Here is a 22,062-nt window from a genome sequence, read left to right as displayed (position 1 = left end):
AAGACCCACAAGAAAGCATGTACTAATTGGCTGGCTATTTGCAAGAAGATGAGTAACCAATGCAATAGATTATAATCTCAGTATATGTAATATGACATTATAACCTCTTTTCTTGAACACTTCAAAGAAAAAGAAAAAATAAAACTCAGCCAAGATTTCTTTATTCTTTATTAGCTGGCGTCTAATAAGTTAAACTGATTTTTTTTTCTTGCAGTAAGGACAGTCACAAAACTTTCTCCTGTGGATTTTTTTTTTTAACATCTAATAATTTTTGAGTCCGTGCTACAGTCTTAGTCTAATTCAATTTAAAAATTCACTCAACCTTGAGCTAGCAATCCATTAAAGATAGTTCTAATAATTTCCAGTGGTCATAGTGTGGCTGATTAAAGAATAAAGGCATGTGGAATAATACTGAAAGTTACAATTGTTTCGTTTTTGGGTAATGTACTTTCCCGAGAGCTCTTAGCTGAGGATTCCTTCTAAGTAAATTAAACCACCCCCTGCACTGAGTTCATGTGAATTCCCCGTTGAAGTTTAAAACTGAATATAGGCTGTATTTTCATCAGTATGTATATATTCTTTCACATATAATTGGTGTGAGTGTGGCTGCATTCCTTCAAACTATTTGAACTAAAATTTTAGAAGCATACTAGTTATTTAAATCTCATTCCGATTAAATATGGTGGTGACATCATTCTACAGAAGGTGAATTTAAAAATATAGAGTAATTCTACTGTTGTCATAGATTAATACTTATTCTTTGCATGTTCCAATTTGACTGATAGTTAGCTTGTTCTGCTAATCCTAAAGGCAAACTATTTTTTAAGAACTTTGGCTAAGGAAGTTCCCATCTGCGTGCTTAAAAATAAGAAGTCATTGCTTGCAAAATTACCCTGTAAAACCCTTGAGTTTTTCAGCTACTGCAGGGAGTGAATTGCCTTTCTCCTGACTAGGGTAGTGTGCTAATGCTCTTCTGCATAGATACTTCCTTACTCTGAAATTCAGAGTAGTAGCAACTACCTCTAATTAATCTCATCCAATTGTGGCACCATGTAGGAAGCCCGTGAGTGCCAAACCTTCACCAGCATCTTACACAGTTCACCTGGTTGGGAAACAAGGAGGTAAAACTGTGTGAACAAGTTTGGGGGTTTTCTTTACTGTGCGTAGTGTCTGTACTAATGCAGGATCACCTCTGTTCTGAGAATAATAAACTGCTTCATTAAAAATTTTAGTATTAAAAGAGAAGGGAGGGGAAAAATAAAAGGCACAAAACCTTACTCTTTTAAGGTCCAAAACTAAAAAGCTGCAAGTTTTAGATCTTCTGTCTTCACAGCAGTTCAGTAGAATTTTACAAAAATTAAGAAACTTGCATTGGCCTCTGTAATTCAAAGATACCAGTTTCTTAATATTTGTAGAATAGGTGACATATCTGCTGCTTCATTTGTGACCAACTGTGTCTTGGGAACTGAGGAATTGGTTCATGCTTTTGCACTTTGCCTACTTGTGTACTTTGCCTTTTCTTCCCTGCGCCATGTAGAGTTGAGCACTCTTCTGCATCAAAGGACACTCCTGCCTATTCTCAGAAGAGGGATATGATATTGATGTGTTAATACTACAGCATTTATTAAATACTAACACATTAAAATATGTATGCATGCTTATAACATTGGTTTGTGTTTTAAAACCTAACTTCCATTATTTGTATATTTTAAGAGAATTATAGTAGACATTGTATGATGATCTAGCAATTGAGACAATAATTACTGAGAATCCTAGTGCAGTGCAAGTAGTTTATTTTATAACACTGCATGCTGTAAGGACCCTGGAATACTTTTTGTTGTTGAGATATATATATATATATATATAGAGAGAGAGATATATAGATATATACACACACACCTTCCATTTTCTGCTTATTTTGAAAATACTGTCTTAAATTAGTCCATTTGAATAAATGAAAAAATATTATATTCTGGAAGAGTATATGCCATCATATTTATGAACATAATATCATCTTGCTCTTCAAAAACAATCTCTGAATTTTCATAGTAAAATATGAAATATTGACTTCAGTCATAATTACCTATACAAAATTGTTCATTTTAAGTATTTTAATTAAGTATGGAAAAAGCAATCAATATACTCATATCTGTTTCTTATGTTACTAAAATGCTCTTTGTGTGATGTTTGCGGGTATTGGAAAGTACAAATGTGGGGAAAACATCCTTATAGGAAAGTGGCAATCATGGGAAATACTTTTCTTTCTTAGTTACTCTTCTGCTGTTTTGCATTGCCAACCATTTATGTCTTTCATAGTAACCAAATTAAGACACAATCTTGAAATTGAAACTAGCTAACATGAGTTTTATATTTATTTAGTGCTAATTATTATTCTTCACTAACTATTTTGTCTGATACTCTAATGTACAGTGTATAATCTGGCAACCCTGATACCTGCATACACTTAATGCGTATCAATGCATACAGGTGCTTTTTCTGCAGAAATTCTTTTGCAGAAATAGAGTTTAAAAGATAGTAGACAAGCACTTTTCTGTAAGATGTTATTTTAAAATGACAATAGTTTCTATTTCTAGATGCGAGTTTTCAAATTGTGGGGGTTGGAATCATGTTCATTGTATGTAACTTTCGGTTTGTGGTTGAGAATGTTGGAGGAATAGAAGCATTATTAAACTGTGTTGTCTGTGCTACAAAAGGCTGAGGAACAAACTCCTTGGCTTTATTGAATGCTGCTGCTTCTGGCACTTGTGAGGTTGTGCATTCTGCTGCATGCACATCATTATGGTACAGGTCTTTTCAGATAGTGAAATCAGGTAATGATGTGGATTGGTGTGCCTTATACCACTAGATTTTGCTGATTTACTTCTGACAGTTTGCACTTTCAAGATCTGCTTGTAGTTTTGCCATCAACTTCTATATAGTTTAGATATTGTTTAGATTGTGCAGTGTTGGTAGAGAAACTCACATATTGCATAGATTGAAAAATAAGCATTTAATGCAGTTCCGATGAGAGCTTTTAACAAGCAGAAAAATGAAACTGCAAACTATCTAGAATTTTACTTAAAGTGTGTTCCTGTTCAGCAGTTTGTTCTTAACATTTTTGTAGTCACAGTTAATATTGTATAATATTTATCAAAATATATTTAGATAGAATATTTATTCTCAAAATTTGAACTTTTTTTTTCTTCCTAGCTGAAGGACACTAAGTCAGCAGATCAAAAAACAACATTGCTCCATTTTCTGGTAGAAGTTTGTGAAGAAAAATATCAGGATGTCCTAAATTTTGTTGAGGATTTTCAGCATTTAGATAAAGCAAGTAAAGGTATGTATTAACTAAATGAAAGTTTTTTGATTCTGAGTGATTCTTTTTGATTCTTTTTTTTAACATTAATATTATTTTCGAAATTGATATTAATAGTATATGCCATACATCAGCAGTTTGAACTGTGGTAAAGTATTCTTGAAGATATTCATTGCTATTTATACTATTTCAATCTTTTAATCTTCTATATTGTAAGAGTAGTAGGTATTCAGTATCTTCTAATCCACAAATGTACAAGGGCTTTCATTTCAATTTTGTCCTTTTTAATATATTATATTTTTATAAATCAGAAAAAAATTCCTTCTGCATGTAAATTCTTCATGCAGCAGTAGCACCGGAAGTTGGGAAAACAAATTTGTCTTTTTACTGATTTATCATACAGTGTAGAATCTTGTAAATTGTCAGTATGAGCAGCAGCAGATTTCCACATTTAACTTCCTAATTAGGAGTTCCTTCTTCAAATAAACTCATAGTTTAACTTAAACTGGCAAAAGTGTGGAGTTAGAAGCTGACACCACCTCAGCACTGTCATGTTCTTGCAAGAAGGATGAAATACGGTGGGATTGGGTGGGATCCTGGCCTGCATCAGCAGGATTGTTGCCAGCAGGTCCAGGGAGGAGATCCTGCCCCTCTGCTCAGCCCTGGTGAGGCTGCACCTGAAGTATTGTGTGCAGTTCTGGGCTCCCCACTACAAGAGGGATGTGGAGCTTCTAGAGAGGGTCCGACATAGAGCGTTAAAGATGATTAAGGGACTGCAGCATCTATCATATGAGGAAGGACTAAGCGAGCTGGGCCTGTTTAGCTTGGAGAAGAGAACATTGAGAGGGGATCTGATCAATGTATATTGGAAGACCCAATTGAAGAATGTAAGAGGATGGGCCTAAACTCTTCTCGATGGTGGCCAGTGATAGGGCAAGGGGTAATGGGTACAAATTGAAACACAGGAAGTTCCATCTCCATGTGAAGAAGAACTTCTTTCCTGTAGGGGTGACAGAGCCCTGGAACAGGCTGCCCAGAGAGGCTGTGCAGTCTCCTTCTCTGGAGATCTTCAAAACCCACCTGGATGCCACCCTGTGCTCTAGGTGTCCCTACTGGAGCAGGGGGGTTGGACTAGATGATCTCTAGAGGTCCCTTCCAACCTCAACCATTCTGTGATTCTGTGATGTCTGAGTGTCCATTTGGGCCATATCTGTGTGTATCTGTATTGCTTTGCTCAGCTTCACTACTGTGCCTCACTCGAGCCTCCTTGCTACAAACTGTAGCTTTGCAGAGAGAACTTGAGATAGCAGTCACTCATGTAGATTTTCGTTTGTTACCACTCTTAGCATTTCCCATTTTAGTTTGTGCTTTATAAGCACTTAAAAAATCAGGTATATTCAAAGATATATACCTGCCAAATTCTTTCCAGTCCTTTATACAATTCTTTGTATCGGTAATATAGTTTCTCCTTTATATGTTCAGTATTTTCATGCACTGTTTTCGTAGAAACCACTGTTAATTTGTGACTGATTTTTCATGTTATTGTCTATATTGTGGTTGAATTTTGTATATCAGCCAGAATAACTAAACTGTGTTTTATTAGAGGTCATTTTTTCAATATAGATAGTTGTCTTATATGAGGCTGCTGATTATTGTATGGCAAGCTTCTGAGATTATACATATATATATATATACGCGTATATATATATATATATATAAATATATATATAAAGACCACACACAGTAGCTTGTAAAATTATCATTATTTGCTGGTAGACTTACTATCCTTTTTTTAAGTACCTTCTATTGGTTAGATGGATCTTTGTTCCAATTCAGCTATGCTGTAGGGCAAAAATCAATGAGCATGTGTTTTCAAGTTTATACATTACATTTGTTTCAGTGCATTAATTGAAAGGTTTTTGCATTTGCGTTTTATTGCGTAGAAAAGGCAGAGCCTCAGGATGTCTTTAATAGCTCAGTGTACCAGGGCATTTATCTAATTAAGTGGCTATTTTTGTTTAAGATCTCCAAAAGGTCAGTTCAGAATTGTTTATGAGTAACCTCTGGTTACAGTCAGCTATATCCAGCCTAATGGACTAACTTGGTTTTATTCATTCTACTGATACATTGATCAATGCTAACAGGTTAACCACGAATGCTGCTGATCTTTTCCTTAACATTGTCTCAAATTGCTTCCTTTATAAAATCTCGCTGAGATTAGATGTCAATTCTGGTGTACCAAGATGGTCTTAAATCATCTATGTATCAGCCTAATAAACAGCAACCAGGTAATGATCTTTGTGATTCTAAACTAACGTATACAGACATCTTCCTTAATTCCTAGAGCTCTAAATTACCTATTTTAGAATATAACCATAAGTGCTTCTATATTTTAGCCCTTCTCATTAACTGGTATTATTTTGAATAAGTTGTTGTAACATTTTTTGTTGCTCTGCGTTCTACTAGTTCATTAATTTAGTCTTTTTTTCCTCCCTTGCATGTTTTGATTTTGGAATTTATGTATGAATAAAGGGCAAATGCCAAATTTTAATAGGATTTGGCAGTTCTACAGCACCTCTATTTTTGCATTATCGCTTGTAGAGTGAGCTGGTAAACACAGGTGTTACAAAGAATTGTGCTCAGTAGGGAGATTGAGATGGAAAGTCATTAAAAATCTTGTAACTTGATGATTTTCTAGTCAAATAGGTTAATTTCTAGGCAATATACTGGTTGTGTTCTGATAGAATTTGGATATACAGCTAGGAGTTTCTCCTGCATCCCAAGAAACAGAATTTAGGAATAATCCTTTCTAGATGTGAGGAAGAACTTTACTGTGTGGGTGACAGAGCACTGGAACAGGCTGCCCAGAGAGGTTGTGGAGTCTCCTTCTCTGGAGATCTTCAAAACCCGCCTGGATGTGACCCTGTGCCATGTGCTCTAGGTGACCCTGCATGTGCAGGGGGGTTGGACTAGATGATCTCTAGAGGTCCCTTCCATTCTGTGATTCTGTGATTCTTTACTGGAGGCAGTTGAAACTTCTATTAGAAGTAGAATAGAATAGAAGTTGAAACTTCTATTAAATTTGGAGGATTGCTGGCCATGAGGGTTGTGACTAAGTGTTCCAGGATGATGATAGCACAGGAGGGGGGAACTCAACTACCTTTTCCCTGTCATCTCATAGGAAGCTTCTGCTTACGTATGTGCTTCTGTGGTAGAAAAATTGTTTCATGAAGAAATACATGATACTTTTCTGGATTTTTATCATAATAATACAATGCTCAGTTTTTATGTGAGCCATATTAGGGGCAGCACACTTCATGGTTGCACTAAACTCTTTTTTTTTTTTTTTTTTTTTTTTGTAATTAATACTGAAGAATAAATCTATGAAGGTCAATAAGAATATTATTTTCTTCCATAGCTTTGTTGTGAGCTTTGTTGTTTTGTTGTGAGCTTTTATATCATGTCTGCATATTTGTTTCTGTAAATAAAATGTGAGATTATTGTCATAAAGCTATTATCGGCAAATGCCCTTTTAAATTATAAATCAAACTTTTATGTCCAATATTGTTCAAATGCTGTTTACACATCTCTTGCTAGAAGAATTCTAATTTGAGCATGCCCTATAGAACTCTTGGTTCTCTTTATTATTTTTTGTTTGATATTCTGTTTGTGTGACCAACAAGAGATTGATGACAGTCTTAGTACAAGTTTCTCCCCAGCTCTTTCAAAGAGTTCCTGCTTTTAGAGTTCCAGCTTTTAGAGTTCCTGCTTGATACAGCTCTGCTTGTAGCAGCCGGCTCCTGTGCAGTGCACCTGGTAACTCCTTCATTACAAGTCATTCAATCCTAGAGCTTTTCTCTCAAGCTGGCTGAAAATAATGTTCAAATTAGTGAACACTTCTCTTTTCCATCATTCATATTTGTACATATTTTTTGTTTGCCTCTTCTCCCTGAATTTCTTAAAATACTGTTTCCATATTTTTGTCAGTTTTTAAATCATTTTTTCCCCATGTTCTTATCAGTTATGCCATGAAAGTTGTTTTATACCAGGTGCATTCTGGCTCGTCTCTTTCTCTAGGATCCTGCAGGTTCCACATACATCTATTGCAATGTTTACAATTCATTTTTAATCAAACAATTATTTTTTGCTTTTGAAAGCTATGCATTGATGTTTGACTCTCATAAAATGTGATAGCAAGCTGTTTTATAATTTTAGAAGAAATATTCTTGTTCCTTGTGTTTCTTCAAATAGTTTCCATAATATTGTTTTATGTGTCATTTGTTAAGAGCAGTATTATGTGTGTTGTCAAACTAATATCTATTTTATAGTACTTTATACATGTTAGTATAATTCCTAAAATGAGGACTTCAAAATGTGTAAATTCACCACTAGAAATATGTATCTAAAAAAAATCCTCTATTAGAGAAGGAATTTTTAGATTTTATATGTATATATCTGTGGTAGGCAAGCAGCAAGGGGCACGTGACCGATGCAATAGTAGTTTACTTCAGGTTATTAAATTTATTTTCTCCATTATGTGCTAAGGTTTTTATTTCTGCTTTTGTAATACTAGAAGTAGGCTTAATGCACTGCTGCAGTACATGAATTAAAGATACCTTTTTTCTTTGAAGTATAACAAATTCTGTTTTTTAAGTACTTGTAGATCAGCAGGAACAGCTTTTATTGCAACTAATGAGCTTACTGATAGGACAGTTTCTGAAGATTCATTTAATTAAAACTGTCTCTTCCCTTAAACATAATGACTTTCTCACTTTTCTGTTAGTATTCCAGACAAGTAATATTTTGGTAATTTTGTACACTTCACTAATTCCTCATTTTCTTGCATTCTAAAGGTTTATATTGTATTTATGTACACTACCATTTTCTTTGATTGTAATTTTAAACCAACCTTACAGGTAAAGTGTGTAGAGACTGTTCCTCTCACTTTGTAAGAAAAATATGAAGCTGCAGGTTTTTCTTCCTCTAAAAGCCATTATTCTGCCATTTTACAACTTATCCATTTTAACAATATTGAAGCTTTACTCTTTTTTCCTAAATAGTTAACAGGACTATAAACCAAGCCGTTTTTTTTTTTCTTTTTTTTTTTTTTTAAATTTTTAGGAGTTTGTATGTAGTTTGTATGTAGGAATTAGTAGTTTGTAGGAGAAAATTTTATATGGTTTTAAATTACAAGTATTGCTATTATTAATTTAGTTGCTAGGTGAGAATTGTAAGCCTTTAGTTAAATCTTGATCCCTGTTCATTGAAGAAAGCAAAAAGAAAAATCTTTGAAAAGAGCTGGTAAACACATAAGCACTAAATTAAAACAAGCAAAAGAATTTGTCTTGCTTGAATATTTATCTTACAAGAAATTTTTTTTCTCGGGGAGGGGAGATGCTTAAAAATACGTTTCCCTATTGAAGTCTAATTGGTAGCTTTATAGCTTATATTTTTGAAATGTTATCTTTATCACATAGTCATTTTTGGTTTTAGGATTCTAAAAATATTTTCATATGACTTCTAAAATAATCATTATCATGATATTTTATGTATTGCTTCACATTAACAACTGCTTTTGTGGGGCATTTGTGGCTTCTCCTTGCCTGAACCCTTTTCTCCACAAAGAGACCTAATCTGTCAGTGAGGTTAAGACCATATTTATGAAAAAACTCTCAATCCTCTGCTGAACCTCTAAAGGCATTAGGACAACATGAAATGGCAATATTGCATAGTATTGATAGCATGTACATCAAGGAATGCATTTTTCCCCTTTATTGAATTTTTTAAAGTTGATGCCGAATTCCTTGGTAGTGTTAAATAGCATGCTTTCTACTATGCATCGTTTAGGGCTTTGGGGGACTGTTTGTTTGTTTTAAGTAGCAAGTCCACTGGCCCTGTTTCCAAGTATTCCTTTTCCATTATCTCAACAGTAAATTGAAATTCCAGGAAAATTGTTAGCTGCCTTCTGCTTTTTATTTGCCTTTTTTTTTTCTCTCTCTCTCCAGAGAGAAAAATCCTCAGTTTATTCCTCTCTCCTCTAGTCACTTTGCTCCTGGCTTTTCTTTTTTGTTTGTTTGTTTAAAGGGTAGTTTTGGAGTTGCATTACACAGGCCCTATTAAACAATGGAGTTTATTTTATTAAGAATCATAGAATCATAGAATCATAGAATGCTTAGGGTTGGAAGGGACCTCTAGAGATCATCTAGTCCAACCCCCCTGCATACGCAGGGACACCTAAAGCACGTGGCACAGGACTGCATCCAAGCGGGTTTTGAAGATCTCCAGAGAAGGAGACTCCACAACCTCTCTGGGCAGCCTGTTCCAGTGCTCTGTCACCCTCACTGTTAAGAAATTTTTCCTTAAGTTCCTATGGAATTTTTGGTGTTTCAGTTTCCGGCCATTTCCTCTAGTCCTATCAGCGGCCACCACTGAAAAGAGACCATCACCGCCCTCTGCGCTCCCTCCCTTGAGGTACTTATAGACACTGATTAGATCCCCTCTCAGCCTTCTCTTCTCCAGGCTGAACAGGCCCAGCTCCCTCAGCCTCTCCTCATAGGGCAGATGTTCCAGACCCCTGATCATCCTTGTGGCCCTGCGCTGGACTCTCTCCAGCAGCTCCACATCCCTCTTGTACTGTGGAGCCCAGAACTGGACACAATACTCCAGATTTGGCCTCACCAGGGCTGAGTAGAGGGGCAGGATCACCTCCCTCGACCTGCTGGAGACGCTCTTCTTAATGCAGCCCAGGATTCCATTGGCCTTCTTGGCCACGAGGGCACACTGCTGCCTCATGGTCAACTTGTCATCCACCATGACACCCAGGTCTTTCTCCGCAGAGCTGCTCTCCAGAAGGTCGGTCCCCAGCCTGTACTGGTGTCTGGGGTTATTCCTCCCCAGGTGCAGGACCTTGCACTTGGCCTTGTTGAATTGCACGAGGTTTTTCACCGCCCAGTTGTCCAGTCTGTCCATGTCCCTCTGGATGGCAGCGCAGCCCTCTGGGGTATCGGCTACTCCTCCCAGTTTCTTTTCATCAGCAAACTTGCTGAGGGAGCACTCTGTGCCTTCATCTAGGTCATTGATGAATAAATTGAACTGGACTGGACCAAGGACTGACCCCTGGGGGACCCCACTAGCCACAGGCCTCCAACTAGACTCTGCACCGCTGATCACCACTCTCTGGGCCCTGCCATCCAGCCAGTTCCTAATCCATCTCACTGTCCACTCATCTATCCCACACTTCCGGAGCTTGCCCAGGAGGATGTTGTGAGGGACGGTGTCAAAAGCCTTGGTGAAGTCGAGATAGACGACATCCACCGCTCTCCCCTCGTCTATCCAGCCGGTCATTTCATCATAGAAGGCTATCAGGTTAGTCAGGCAAGATTTCCCCTTGGTGAATCCATGCTGACTACTCTTGAGCACCTTCTTGTCCTCCATGTGCCTGGAGACAACAGCCAGTATGAGCCGTTCCATCACTTTTCCGGGGACGGAGGTGAGGCTGACTGGCCTGTAGTTGCCTGGGTCCTCCTTGCATTTTTTGAAGACTGGCATGACACTGGCCTTCTTCCAGTCTTCCGGCACCTCCCCCGTTCTCCAGGATCTTTCAAAGATGATGGAGAGCGGCTTAGCTATGGCATCTGCCAGCTCCCGCAGCACTCTGGGGTGCATCCCATCAGGGCCCATGGATTTTTGGGTATCGAGTTTCCTTAGGTGCTCTCTGACCCAATCTTCCTCTACCCAGGGCAAGTCTTCCTCTCCACCGGCGTCTTCTCTTGTCTCTAGGGCCTGGGGCTCTAAAGGGCTGCCCTTGGTAAACACCGAAGCAAAGAAGGCATTCAGCAACTCTGCTTTTTCTGTGTTATTTGCAACCAGGGTGCCCATCCCGTCCGCCAGCGGACCCAGGTTTTCCCTGATCTTCCTTTTGCTGTTAATGTATTTGAAGAATTTTTTTTTGTTATTTTTAACGTCCCTTGCCAGCTTGCCTTCCAGACGTGCCTTAGCTTTCCTTGTCGCATCTCTGCATTCCCTGACTACGTTCCTGTATTTCTCCCAGGGGACCTGTCCTTTTTTCCACATTTTGTATACCGCTGCCTTCTGCTTGAGCATTGCCACAAGCTCCCGGCTCATCCACGCAGGTCGCCTGCCCCCTCTGCCTGCCTTCCTACACACAGGGATGCACTGTTGCTGGGCGTGGAGGAAGTGCCGCTTGAAAACTAACCAGCTCTCTTGGGCCCCCCTGCCTTCTAGAGCACTAGCCCATGGGATTCTACCGAGGAGGTCTCTGAAGAGGCTAAAGTTGGCCCTCCTGAAGTCCATCGTCGCAAGGCTACTTACAGCCCTGCCTCCTCCTCGTTGAATCCTGAACTCCACCAACTCATGGTCACTGCAGCCGAGGCTACCCCCCACCTTCACATCTACTAGGCCTTCCCTATTTGATAGCACGAGGTCCAGTAGCCCACCTCTCCTCGTCGGCTTCTCCACAACCTGCGTCAAAAAGTTATCGTCGACGCTCTGCAGGAACCTCCAGGACTGCTTATGCCTGACTGTGTTGTACTCCCAGTAGATGTCGGGGTAGTTGAAGTCCCCTGTGAGAACCAGGGCCTGTGACCGTGAGGCAATATCCAGCTGCCTATAGAAGGCCTCATCAACCTCCTCGTCTTGGTCAGGTGGCCTGTAGCAGACACCCACCACAGTGTCTCCCACATTAGCCTGCCCTCTAATCCTTACCCACAAGCTCTCAACTCGCTCATCCTCCACCCCCAGGTTGAGCTCCATGCATTCCAGTTGCTCTCTCACATAAAGAGCAACTCCACCACCTCGCCTTCCCAGCGTGTCCTTCCTAAAGAGCACGTAGCCTTCCCTGGCAGCGCTCCAGTCGTGCGAGCTATCCCACCACGTCTCTGTGATTCCGATGAGATCATGACGCTGGGACCGCACACAGATCTCCAGTTCATCCTGCTTATTCCCCATGCTTCGCGCATTGGTATACAGGCATTTCAGGGAAGCAACAGAGGCCACAGGTTTCCCAGGAGGGGTGAAAGAGGACCCTCCGTGATCATTTCCTATCCTCACTTCCCCACTACCATACTCCCGCTGGACGCCATCTGACCTTGGCTGTGCGGTACTGCTTGCCGTATCAGTGTGCCACTCCCCTTCCCCCTTCTTGCCTAGTTTAAAGCCCTCCTAACCAGGTTGGCCAGCCTTTTGGCAAAGAGACGTGTGCCTCTCTTGCTAAGATGGGTCCCATCATTCCCCACTAGCTGGTGGTCATCAAACAGAGTTCCATGGTCATAGAAGCCAAAACCCTGTTGCCAAGCCCAGCGGCGCTGCCAGTTGTTAAGCTGCCATATTCGCCTTCTCCTCCTTGAGTCCATTCCCCTCGTTGGCAGAATAGAGGAGAATACTACCTGGGCACCCGTACCTTTGATGGCCATCCCTAGGACAAACAATCAGCCTTTAGATATAGTGTACTAGTTTTGTAATTTATTGTTATAGTTACTCCAGGGAAACATATTTTACTCAGTACCAAAATATTTCTGTTATCTGTTATTTTCTTCTATCTGTTACCCAATGTGTAAGCTTTTATAGCAGACTTGTAGAGTACTGGCAGAATCAGAGATTTACTTAGAAAAAGTTTGTAATGAGGTGGTTAACCATATTACCATTGAGGTTGGAAGGGACCACTGGAGATGGCCTAGCCCTGCTGAAAGCAGGGTCAACCAGAGGAGGTTGCTCAGGTCAGGTTTTGAGTATCTCCAAGGGTGGAGATTTCCCCAAGTTCTCTGGAAAACCTGTTCCAGTGTTTGGCTACCCATATCATAACAAAAAAATCAAAAGTCTTTAAGTGAAATTTCTTGTATTTGAATTTATGCCTGTTGCCTTTTGTCTTCTCATTGGACCCCACTAGAAAGAACCTGGTTCTTCCTTACCCACCCCTCCTCCAAATTGGGAATTCATTGCCTTCTTTTCTCCAGGCTGAGCAGTTCCAGCCTTTTCAGCCTTTCCTGTGTGATCGGTGCTCCCATCCCTACATCATCTTGGTGTTCCTTTGGTGGCCTTGCTTCAGCATGTCCACATCTCTCGTACTGGGTAGCCCAGCGCTGAGCAGAGCTCTCCAGATGTGGCCTGACCAGTGCTGGGGAGGGGGCAGGATCACCTCCCTCGACCTGCTGGCAACACTCTTTCTAATGCAACTCAGGATGCCGTTGGTCGTCTTTGCTTCAAGGCCACATTGCTGGCCCATATTCAGCTTATCGCCCACCAGAACCACTTGTTTGATTCCTTTATTTATTTGTTTTTAAATGGAAGATTTAGTTGCCAGTTTACATTTTTGTAGAAGTTTACAGTTGTGTGAAGTGGTCCTCCATCTTCATGGGTATTTTTCAAGAGTGATAGCCCTATAAAAACATTAATTGAAAATTAGAGGAATTAATTGAAAAATGGAAGACTTGACAAAAACTACAGGTTCGTGCTTTTCATTACATATGTCAACTAAACATATGACATGATTTTTGGGGGCTCTTTGGAAAGGGAGTAATGGGATTTCTTCAGAATATTGAAAAAGGAACAGTAGACTTGTTCATTTTCAGAAGTTAATCCTAATTTAATCGACCTCTAGAATAACTTCACTTACAGTACATAATTAATTCAAGGCTTTTTTATTATTATTATTTTTGATGTGGGTTTGCAATATATTCAAAAGTAGCTGTGCAGATAGGGTAGCAGAGAACAGTGTAAGAAATGGTATATGTTACCACTTTTTAGTACACAAACTCAAAATCTTAAATTTACCAAATCATAAGGGCTTTAACTCAAAATCTAGTGTTAGCAGTTCCAAAACATTAGGAATCGACAAGGTTTATCATCTGAGTGAAATTACTCCTATTGCACCTATGAGCATTTCCTAGCTGTTGGGTTTGTGATCCTGATGGTTGCACATCAAGGCTGCACCCAAGGGAGGTAACAACTTATCTCACGCCAGTGTAAATTTTAGAAGAGCTATTGAGTACTCGTGAAAGTTAGTGTAGAAGCAACTAGAGAAACTAAGCATTTCTCAAGCATGCAGGTCGATTAAAACAATATGTTGAAAACAACAACAACAAACAATGTAGATTTCAGTAATTTTGTCACAGGCACGCCATAAAGAATTGACCTTATATAGCCATGTAGAAAACTGTCAAATTCAGAGGAAATGAGGATTAGTGAAATAACTGCATAACTAGGAACACAGTATGTACTTTTGAAAAGGCAAACAGTCATAAGCATTGTGATTTCTAAGGGCTTACTGTTAATTCCTGATTCTTCTGGGGGTATGTGGGCAGGTAGAAATGTCCTAATAGTATGAAAATATGAGGCAAAATTAATAGCTGTTGTTAATATAGATGAAGATTAGCATACCACAGAGAATCAGAAAGATTACAACTGTGGATGTGGGGGTAGCAAGAGAAAATTTTTTCATTTAAATATGTTACCGCAAGTATAAATTAGCATAGAAATTAGATCAAAATGCTTAACTATTAAAAGAGTAAGTTTTCAGAATAACCTTCCTGAGAGTTGATTTCCTCTGGCAAGGAAAAAAAAAAAAAAGCATCCTTTTAAAATAGAGTTTGGTAGTTAAGAACAACAATTATCTGAATATGGTGCTCAAGATAGCACATATACTAAGTTTTTTGACCCAGGAGATAAATTACAGAAGGAATTGAAGATCTGGTTTGATCTGACTTTCAAACAAGCCTCCTATTAACTTTAAAGCAATGGTATTTTTAATAGCCTTAGAATAAGTACTGAAGTGTAGTAAAGTTATAATAGACAAGAACTCCATGTGGAAACAAGCTTTTAAGATGCCATCCTTTAAAATCTACATATATACATTCTTTTTTTTTTCCCCCTACAGTGGGTAAAGTTGTCAAGACTGACAAAACATGGAATGTTTTTAGCAATTAATTTTACAGTATCTTAGCTCACTAAGCAATAGAAGAATTTAAAAAATAAATATTTGTGAATGTAGTAGTAGATTGGAAGACTATGTCAAGCTCCCAACTGCATAGGAAATTTATATAGAAGACTAAAAAAGCATGTCACTTGCTTTTGAGGTTATTAGCAGAGCCTTTCTTTCTGTTTTAATCTTGAAAAAAATTGTATTTCCCCAAAATTTACTGTTCAAGATAAAAAAAAAAAAAAAAAAAAGGCGAGGCTTGAGGGCACTTTTACATACTTCCACAATTTTGTTAACTGATATTTTTGCACTCCTGTTCATACTCAGAAAGTGTCAACAGCTCCTAAACTATTAGTTTGCAAATCTTACATTACACTGATGTGTCATGTACATAGCTGCCAACTTCTTGACTGAACCATTTTAATAATGAATTGAAACCAATCAAAACTAGTTAACTAAATACATGTTCTTGTGAATCTCTATTTTTCTGGGTATATTTCACCATATATAACTTTTGTTTTTAAATGCTTAAGGAATATATGGAATACTGTTTTTTACATTTTTGAGAATAATCCTTGTTCTTTGACTGAACTACTTACTTGCAAGTGAAATATCCTATTTCATTTAACTTGTAGAAAAAAATATGCACCTTTTCCAAGCAAAGAATCAGATATTAAGGAGTTTGAGTTTTGCATGTTTTAATCAAAATTACTCTTCAGTTTACAGGATAGTAATAAAATGTTTCAGCTGTCTGTGAAAGTAGCGTTCTTGCTCTATCATCTTCCACGTATCCAACAATTAAGCAGTGTTGACTACCGCTGGTGCAGTCCTTGATCCTTCTATTATTTAATAATGTTTACAACTTCAAAGTCAGGGTTCAAGTAAAGCTATCCAGTATTTCTAACATTTTAGATCAGCCATTTGTGTTTAAATATTTGGTTATTTAAACATTCTGCTGCTCTGCAGCATTTTTAGCAATAGTTCAATTAAGACAAATGAAACATTACTGATGCACCACAGAAAAATGGGCTAGACACCTGCTAGAAGAGAAAGATCAAACATCAAATATGTTACTCAGAAATTAGTTTCAAGGGGAGCATTAACATAGCAGAAAAGGCAGTGGGGTTTTAAAAAGCTGAATAGTGAATATGTATAGAGTTTTGGAGATGTAATGCCTACCCATTATTTTTTTTTTCTTAAATGTGTGTACATACAAACATACACTCACATGCATAGATATGTATATATTTATTTCTCAGGGAGCTAACGATTGCTGTTATGGGAGTGCTTAGAAGACTTGTTAATTTGGCCAGTTTAAAACTGTTAATGATAACATTAAAAGCTCATTTCATGTTAGCGGTTAGATCTCAGTCATTATTCGTCACTATTACTGCATATTCAAAACAATTAGTTCCTAACGATCATATCTTCAGTTGACTGTGATTATACAATACCGCGAGTGATGGCCTGAAGTTAGCACAGTCCTTTATAGTCTTAGTGACAGGATGGAGAAGATGAGCCTTGAGAGCTCAGCTTTGAGGGAAGCAGGAGCTTATGTGGGCATCTGATGCCTACTTTGACTGATGGCAGCAGTATTTTTACTGGTGAACTGGATATAAAAATGCGTGTATATCGATCACCAGCTACACTCTATTATTGTGTTCATGTTTAAGTGCAAAACAAAATTAATTAAATCCTGCTTAGAGTGCCCCTGTTTGTGTGCAACTGGTCTCCACTTTGGCTGCAGAAGGGAGAACTTTCTTAGAGCTCAAGGGACAATGACATTGTCAGAGCCTTGGGGAGAAGTTAGGCTTTTGCCATCCATAAAGTATGCTGCTCACTACAAAAAAAAAAAAAAAAAAGCAAGCAAGGTTTAAAGTGGCTAGAGAAGGCAAGAGAAAAGGTCATCTGGGGAAGTAATAAACATAAATATTGGATTTTTTAGTTTTAGGTAATACTGAGAGAACATGTCCAGCTAAATCTTATTCCACCATTACTGTGCTGGTGTTTATTTACAGAAGCCTTTTAATATTTTGTGTCTGAAATGCTTCCTCTTAATGCTCAAGACCATGAAATACTGCATTTTGGTCTTTCTTTTTTTCCCTCTGCGAGCAGCAGGATTTTGACGCAGTGTTTTGTCATTCAACACAGGTGTTTTACCTTGAAATGCTGCATTCATAATATGTTGAAATCTTTAGAGAGTTATTCAGCAGACTGAAGTCTGTGAGTCCAGCATTCATGAAGTTCAAACAGCAAAAGCAATAGTACGTTGTCAGAATCACTTTTATTTTCATCCCTACAGTGTAGTTTTCTACATCAGCAGAGGATATAGGTCAGCTTGGTGCTGTCACATTGTCCCCTAAGAATGTAGGGGCCAGGATAGATACAAAGAAAGCTAAATATCTCTATGGGAGAGGATGACTCTCTCGATACAGAGAATGTGACCATCAAAGAAAACTGTCATCGAGCTTAGACAGCATGTACATAAAGGGATGAATTTAAAAATATCAGCTCAAACTTCTATGGAAAAAAGTAGTAAAAGATGTACAGTGAGAAAGTACGCTAGTGGAATTATTTTTTAGAGAATTATTTCTGAAATGGAAGATGAAACAAATATAACCCCAAAGGTGGAAGAAATATTGCCTTAATTTTAAGCAGGAATGATAATCTCGATGGAGAGCAGGAGAAGGTCAAAATGTTGCTTTAAAAGTTTGTGGAAACAAAAATCAAATTGTCATGTTGTAGATACTATTTTTCATTTCTGAATTCTGAAATAACTGAGATAGTGAACTAAAATTTTAGTAAGTAGGATTTTTATCTGGTTCACTGTGCCATTAATAATGTGATGTGACCAGAAAATCTTAAAGAAACTGAAGGAGAAGTTTGTGATTTGGGCAATTACAGAACTCTTGGTGTAATTTATTTTTATTTTTTATTATTTTTTTTGTCTTGCCAGCGAGCATATGTAACAAAAGGTTGGGAGGCGCTGCCAGTTCGGAAGAAGCTGGGTTTGCCATCACCAAATGGTCCCAAGTATATAGAATAAAACAAAAGAAACTTGATAGTATTAAGTACGAGACCATGAATATTAATACTGTAATAACAGCTTTGGTAAAGAAAGTAGCTATTTGATCAGAAGATAATCAGATAAGGTATTTTCAGTAGAGCCAAAGAAATATTAATGACATCAGTAAAAGGGTTGGTGAGTCATCTGAAATGCTATGCAGAAGTTTTTAAAAATGAAGCAAGTGCCAAAGCTTCTAGATCGTGTTACTAGAAAAACTGAATTGGGAAGGGAAGCTTAAGAAACCAAGTTGTTTTAACCCTGAAAGACAGAAGGTGATGACATTTCATCAGTGCCTGTGAAAGTATTTAAAGAGCAGAAGAGGGTCTAAGAGTTATAAATGTGTTCAGACAGACGTGTCTTACATGCAACAAACCTTAGCTTTGGGTGCAGACTAACATTCAAAAACCTACCCCTTGGGTTCCTTTTTAAGCTATTAAATGAGTGAGTTACTTCAGTTTGGCCTTGGGTTATCCCAGAAAAACCCTGAGATTTAATTCATTTTATTCTTTTCTGCCATTCTTCTAATTCCCTTTAGATTTCATACCATATTTTCTAGAGGGGCACTGAGGTACTGTTGGCAGCTATTTCTGTTACGTGGGATCTTTTTGTTGAAGAGCTGCTTGTATTCCATTTTCAATTTTCTTCTCTTTTCGCCGAATTGAAATCTGTAAAGACAGAAAGCTGGAGTAGCACCAGTATATTGCGAGTTAGCTGCTCTTCAAGACTGTCACCACAAATATAGACTTAAATGAAAATAAATCTAATGGATGGTCATTACTAAAATTGAAGGCATGTTCAGTTTATACTCAGGATCAAGTTAAGATCTTGACAGAGAAAAAAATCTTCAGAACACACACAAAAAGAAGTCATGCCTTCTTGCTAGGTCTGATCTTTCTAACCATCTTATCTTAATTTTATGCTACAGTCTCTTCATAGGTAAGACCAACTGTGTTGTTCAGAATTCTCTCTAAAATTGATAGTGGTATTAAACCAAAGGTATATATTCTGTTTCTTAGCACCTTTCTAAACAATATATTAAATAGTATGTGTGTGCCTACCCCCAAAGAAATTCTTTTGCCAGTAGAATTATGAATTTCTATGTAACTATCAGTGTTGTTTCTATTTCTGAAATGTGTGAAGACTGAGACACATCTGTAATTAGCTTTGTAAGCTTCTAATTTTAGCTGTGCTTCTCAGACAAGGTAGTTTCTGAAGCAGTAAGGCTAGCTGACCTGCCTGGTGGTGTTGAGAGTTTATCAGTTCCGTAGGGAGAATCTGCCAAGCTTGAGATACAATTGGAAAATGGTGGCTTTTAGTAATCAGATGTTATCTTTTTTTTTCTCTCTCTAATTACAGTATGTACTCATGTATTATATTACACCTTTTCTTTTTGGAAAAGTTGATTATTGCTCCCAGCCTGCACTAGCATTTCCATGGGCTGACAGTGATTGTTTTATAGCTGCAGTAACATTTCCACTACAAATGGAATTGTATTTGCTATGCAACATTTTAATCTAATCATTTAGGGACTCTTATCAGCCTTTTATAAGAAAAACGTGCATTAAGTAAGTGTTTCTCATGTTTTCTGTCACATAACTCTCCTCAGGGTGAAATCATGGATTCATCACAGATCCTGTTGATATCATAAGTCCATAAACTTTCTTCCTGGATTTTAGATGTGTAATACATTTATAGGTATAATATATGATGAAAGTGAAGTTAAGTTTATTTCATAAATAATCAGGTTGTAACGATTATATCTTTCACTGATTTAATTAATATAATTTAATTTATAATTAAATTTAATATAAATTAATATTAATATATATTACATTCTTTGAGGAATTTCTCTCATGGTATTATTTGTCATGATATTTGAATTAACTATTTGCAGTTTAGGTGTTCAATTTCCATGCTTTGTTTCAGATGATTGAAAGTTAAATTTCTCTTCTTCTGATAACATAGTCTTGCAGTTTTCCTACATCCCTGTATAAATCTCTGCTGTTTCCTGTGTACTCTTGTTTTTGTTGAGTCCCTGTTTCCCTCTGCCCCGTGTCCTCAGCGCCTGCGCTTCCCCACATACGTGACAAGCGCTTTGGCTCTGATGAATTTTGTTTGGCATTTTACCAGGCATTATGCTTTCCAGCTAGGCAACAGGATCTTAGGTTTCACATTTAAGCCTTTAATTCCTCTGTCTTCTCTGTTTTGAGGTTCTTGTTTTCTTCATGACAAAAAGCTCAGGTTTTCATTTTTAACAAAATGAGATTGAGGAAAGCTTTGTGGTTGCTGGAGTAACTTCAGGTCATTGTCTGTAGGAGTTAATCAGAAGATAAAGGACAGACTGGCATATTCATCCGTGGTTACTTAAAAAAACAAAAACATAAAAAAAAACAACAAACCCTGCTATTCGCAGTGGAAAACCTTAGGTTAGAAAAGGTTTTATGTGCTGTGCAGACAAACAAACTGCATCTAACCAGAATAAAGCCACCATTATAAGCGAGGAGAACTGAGTGTAGTGCGAGTGACTTATTTGTCTTGCTACTCTAATTCATTTAATGTGATTTTTATTTCAGAAATTTCAGATTTTTATTTCAGAAGTGGTATACTAGTTTGGGTAATGTTATAACTTGTGGACTTTACAAGCAAGATTTTATAATTAAGGTGTTAACAGAATGCATTTACTATATTTTAGTCTCAGCAGAAAACCTGGAGAAGAGCCTGAAGTATATGGAAAAACAACTCCAACAGCTTGAGAAGGATTTACAGACTTTTCCAGTTCCTGAAGATAAGCACGATAAGTTTGTGGCAAAAATGTCTATATCCTTTGGAGTATTTGTAAAAGAGGAAAAGAAGTAATTTAAATAGACTTAGATTTTTATTTTTGTGCATAATTTTAACCTACTCTATATCATTTGTTTGTGAAAAACTTAATTCTTATTTGAGAAATTACCCTTATAGATTTTGAAACCATGCCTCTAATCTTATTTTTGACAGAATTTATTTTCTCACATTTTATTCCAAATTCTGCAGTTAACTGACAGTATCTCTCAAAAGAAATCCTTGTGGCATAAAAACATTTAATTAAAGCAAAGAAAAGCATTCTGTAGCTCAAACCTCCCTAGCAGATGTTTGCCCTGTGTGCTTGTCACTGGGGATATCCTGGAAGCAGAGTGTCAGCATCAGCTGAGGGAGGTAGGTTGAAAACTGCTTGGCAGCAATAGCAGAATGTTTATGATTACAGGAAGGCTACTTTGCCGTGTACAGCGTCAGGAGGACTTAGTTATTCAGTCCTCTTGATTAATCAAATAGGATTAAGTAAAAAACAGCAAGGGACCTGTAACAGACTCTGAGGGAAATACTGGCTCTTGTCATTGCTGCTGTAGGGTCAATTCCCTCTTCAGTGGGATAACTGCAGTTTACTTGGCTTGATGCCCTCTGCACTCCCTGTGGTGTCCTTACAACCGTTCAGTTGTTACTGCTTTTTGTGAGGCTGGAGGTATTGGTGGTTGTTCATTGTTTGTTTGGTTTCTAGCTTGTTTATTTTCTCTTGGTGTGGGTGTTTTGTTTTCTTGTTTCCTTTTTTCCTCGCCAGCTTATTTTTTCCCCAGCTTGAAGTGTTTTTGAGAGATATGTTGCAGGGCACCAGAACAGTGTCTCCATGGTATGATACACACATGTCCCTGAAGAAGCAAAGAGAGGAGAATTAGGAGAACATGTTCTGAAGGCAAGAGGAAGATACTGCTG

General features: G+C 37.8%; 1 protein-coding gene across 1 annotated transcript in view; it reads left to right on the top strand.

Annotated features, from left to right (window-relative positions):
- DIAPH3 (diaphanous related formin 3) overlaps positions 1–22,062 on the top strand; it is a 140,098-nt gene that overhangs the window by 95,939 nt on the left and 22,097 nt on the right. Inside the window, exons 21-22 of the mRNA XM_088534125.1 lie at positions 3,211–3,340; positions 21,011–21,135. Coding sequence (XP_088390251.1) covers positions 3,211–3,340; positions 21,011–21,135 — 255 coding nt within the window. The remainder of the gene's footprint in view (positions 1–3,210; positions 3,341–21,010; positions 21,136–22,062) is intronic.

This window comes from Tinamus guttatus, unplaced genomic scaffold (assembly GCF_059628265.1).
Source record: "Tinamus guttatus ecotype Peru unplaced genomic scaffold, ASM5962826v1 Tinamus_guttatus_pri_ptg000544l, whole genome shotgun sequence".
NCBI lineage: Eukaryota > Metazoa > Chordata > Aves > Tinamiformes > Tinamidae > Tinamus > Tinamus guttatus.
The sequence above is the reverse complement of the archived record's forward strand: the minus strand, read 5'-3'. Positions and strand labels throughout refer to the sequence as shown.